At 45.4% G+C, this 2,500-nt stretch overlaps 1 protein-coding gene across 1 annotated transcript in view; it reads left to right on the plus strand.

The window, feature by feature from the left end:
- Positions 1-72: 72 nt before the first annotated feature.
- The window catches only part of LOC125028212, an 11,151-nt gene continuing 8,723 nt past the window's right edge, over positions 73-2,500 (plus strand). Inside the window, exons 1-3 of the mRNA XM_047617608.1 lie at positions 73-338; positions 643-647; positions 1,925-2,083. Of these exons, the coding sequence (XP_047473564.1) occupies positions 73-338; positions 643-647; positions 1,925-2,083 (430 nt within the window). The remainder of the gene's footprint in view (positions 339-642; positions 648-1,924; positions 2,084-2,500) is intronic.

The raw sequence follows: 2,500 nt of genomic DNA on the forward strand, positions 1-2,500 counted from the left end.
TTTCGCAAGCACTTCAGTAATCTTCCTGTGTTTTCTCACGCACGCTGACCTTGCCTCGCAGGAGTGGGCGTGATGATCGAGGAGCTGACCTTGCGCGGCGGTCAGGACGAGTACATCGACGCCAGCTCCAACGCCAACTACGTCCTTGCCTGTGACTATCGCATCGGTTACGACGAGAACATTCTGCAAGTCCGCTGGCTCCGCTACGGGTCCCCGGTCTACGTGTGGAGGGCCAGCAGCAACAACCCATCAGGTAGGATCGAGGTTCTGATTGGTCGAGAGGACGCGAGTGAAAGGGTTTGGGGGATGACAAGCATACGGTTCAAGGTTGATATTGGGTGATCATACGCTCAGCAAGGGTGGTATTTGTCATGACCAGTTATTTCTAATGGGATGTTTGTAGATCGAGATGCCTTTTATCTTTGCATGACTGAGCTATGCCAAAGATGGCATGTTATGAAATGAGCTATTTTTTAGGATGGCCACATTCACTTGAACCTTATAGGAAGATTTGAATAACTTTGATTGGAATAATAATATGTGATTTTATTTCACCTTGGGGTACTCCACGTGTCTTCTAAGTTGTCGTTGATCACGGTCAGTGAAAATATAGTATATTTCAAATTTCAACACATTCTGCAGTACAAGTAGCTTTGTAGATTTGAACTTTACGAGACCCGGTTTAGTAAATATATCTAAATATCACTAAACGTAGCTTTCTTAAATCACTTTAGTTTGTCTAAACTTAATACCCTGTAACAGGCATTTCTTTAAATAGCTTGTAAGATTTGAACTGTGACAATAATAAAGATAAATGCTATATTAGTTATCTTCACCCCCTCATTTCTGGTAGTCCTTCTGCCATTGCACTGGAATGCTTGAATTCATTCAATTCCAAGTAATATTACCGCGCAGTAAATCAATAAATCTATTATTACACCCATAATTAGTATCATAACATATGTGAAAGGATCATTTTAGGGTATATGGAAATGACAGTGCTTCTGGTGACTCCGTCGTAGTTTGAACACTGCCACACTGCTAATTTTACCCTTAATGTTACTTTTGTGCGTCCAGCTTTTACGTACACTGCCACATCACCGCAGTAACATAGGCGATGAAACATACATTGCTCTCCTTTTTTACGTAAACAGATCTATTCGAGCACTAAGCACATATATGGCGTGTGTCTTTATTTCTCTCTCTTTCTGTCTCTCTTTTTATCAGGTGTTACATTTTACATTTGCTCTCGTGTTAAAAATGTAAATGGACCTCTCCTTAACTTCCTTTTTTATCTTCTTTTCTAAAATTAACTGAATCGAATATTTGTCTTTTTTTTTCTCTCTAAATGATAAAGAGCACGAGTAACCATATATAGAAATAATCAAGATTGTTGTTAGAAAGTATGTATTTTTTTTATTTTTTTTTTGAAAAGGTGCAGAATATTTCAGACTATATAACAAAACAACTGTATAATATGCAACACGTAATTAATCCATTTTTCTCCCTCTTTCACCTCACTACCACCTATACCCTGCTACCCTTCCTCCGCTCTCCCGTCTTAACACCCTACGTTCTTGGTATTACCCTGTAACCCAATTACCCTGCTGCGAACCTACCCGATGCCCCCAACCGCTCGCCTAACCACCCTGCCACCCTACCTCTTAATAACCCTACTACCCTTCCGCCCTCCATCCCCTGTAACGCTGCCGCCCACAACTACCCTGCCACCCTGCTGCCCTTTCACCCTACCGTCCTACCACCTTTACCAATGACCTGCCACCCTACCACCCTGCACCCTACCACCCTGCACCCTACCACCCTACACCCTACCACCCTACACCCTACCACCCTACACCCTACCACCCTACACCCTACCACCCTACACCCTACCACCCTGCACCCAACCACCCTGCCTCTACAGTGTCGGAGCCGTTGCTGGGTCTCGTCGACACCTACCCGACGAACGACCCTCACAATCTCCACTTCACTCGCCTGGAATACAGTCTAGCCGGAAACTACACGTGTGAGGTCGTGACCCAAGATTCGTCGGAGAGGGCGTCGTATGACCTTCATGTCGTAGGTGAGTGAAGGGAAAAGGGTGTGTGAGGGGAAAGAGGATGAGAGTGTGCGTCTCATTTTTTTTTTTTTGTCATCTTTATGTCCCCTTTGTTTGTTTCTGTGTGTGTGTCTCTCTCTCTCGCTCTCTCTCTCTCTCTCTCTCTCTCTCTCTCTCTCTCTCTCTCTCTCTCTCTCTCTCTCTCTCTCTCTCTCTCTCTCTCTCTCTCTTTCCCTCCCTCCCTCCCTCCCTCTCTCTCTCTCTCTCTCTCTCTCTCTCTCTCTCTCTCTCTCTCTCTCTCTCTCTCTCTCTCTCTCTCTTTCCCTCCCTCCCTCCCTCCCTCCCTCCCTCCCTCCCTCCCCCCCCTCTCTCTCGCTCTCTCTCTCTCTCTCTCTCTCTCTCTCTCTCTCTCTCTCTCTCTCTCTCTCTCTCTCTCTCTCT

Source organism: Penaeus chinensis, chromosome 8, assembly GCF_019202785.1.
Source record: "Penaeus chinensis breed Huanghai No. 1 chromosome 8, ASM1920278v2, whole genome shotgun sequence".
Taxonomy (NCBI): domain Eukaryota; kingdom Metazoa; phylum Arthropoda; class Malacostraca; order Decapoda; family Penaeidae; genus Penaeus; species Penaeus chinensis.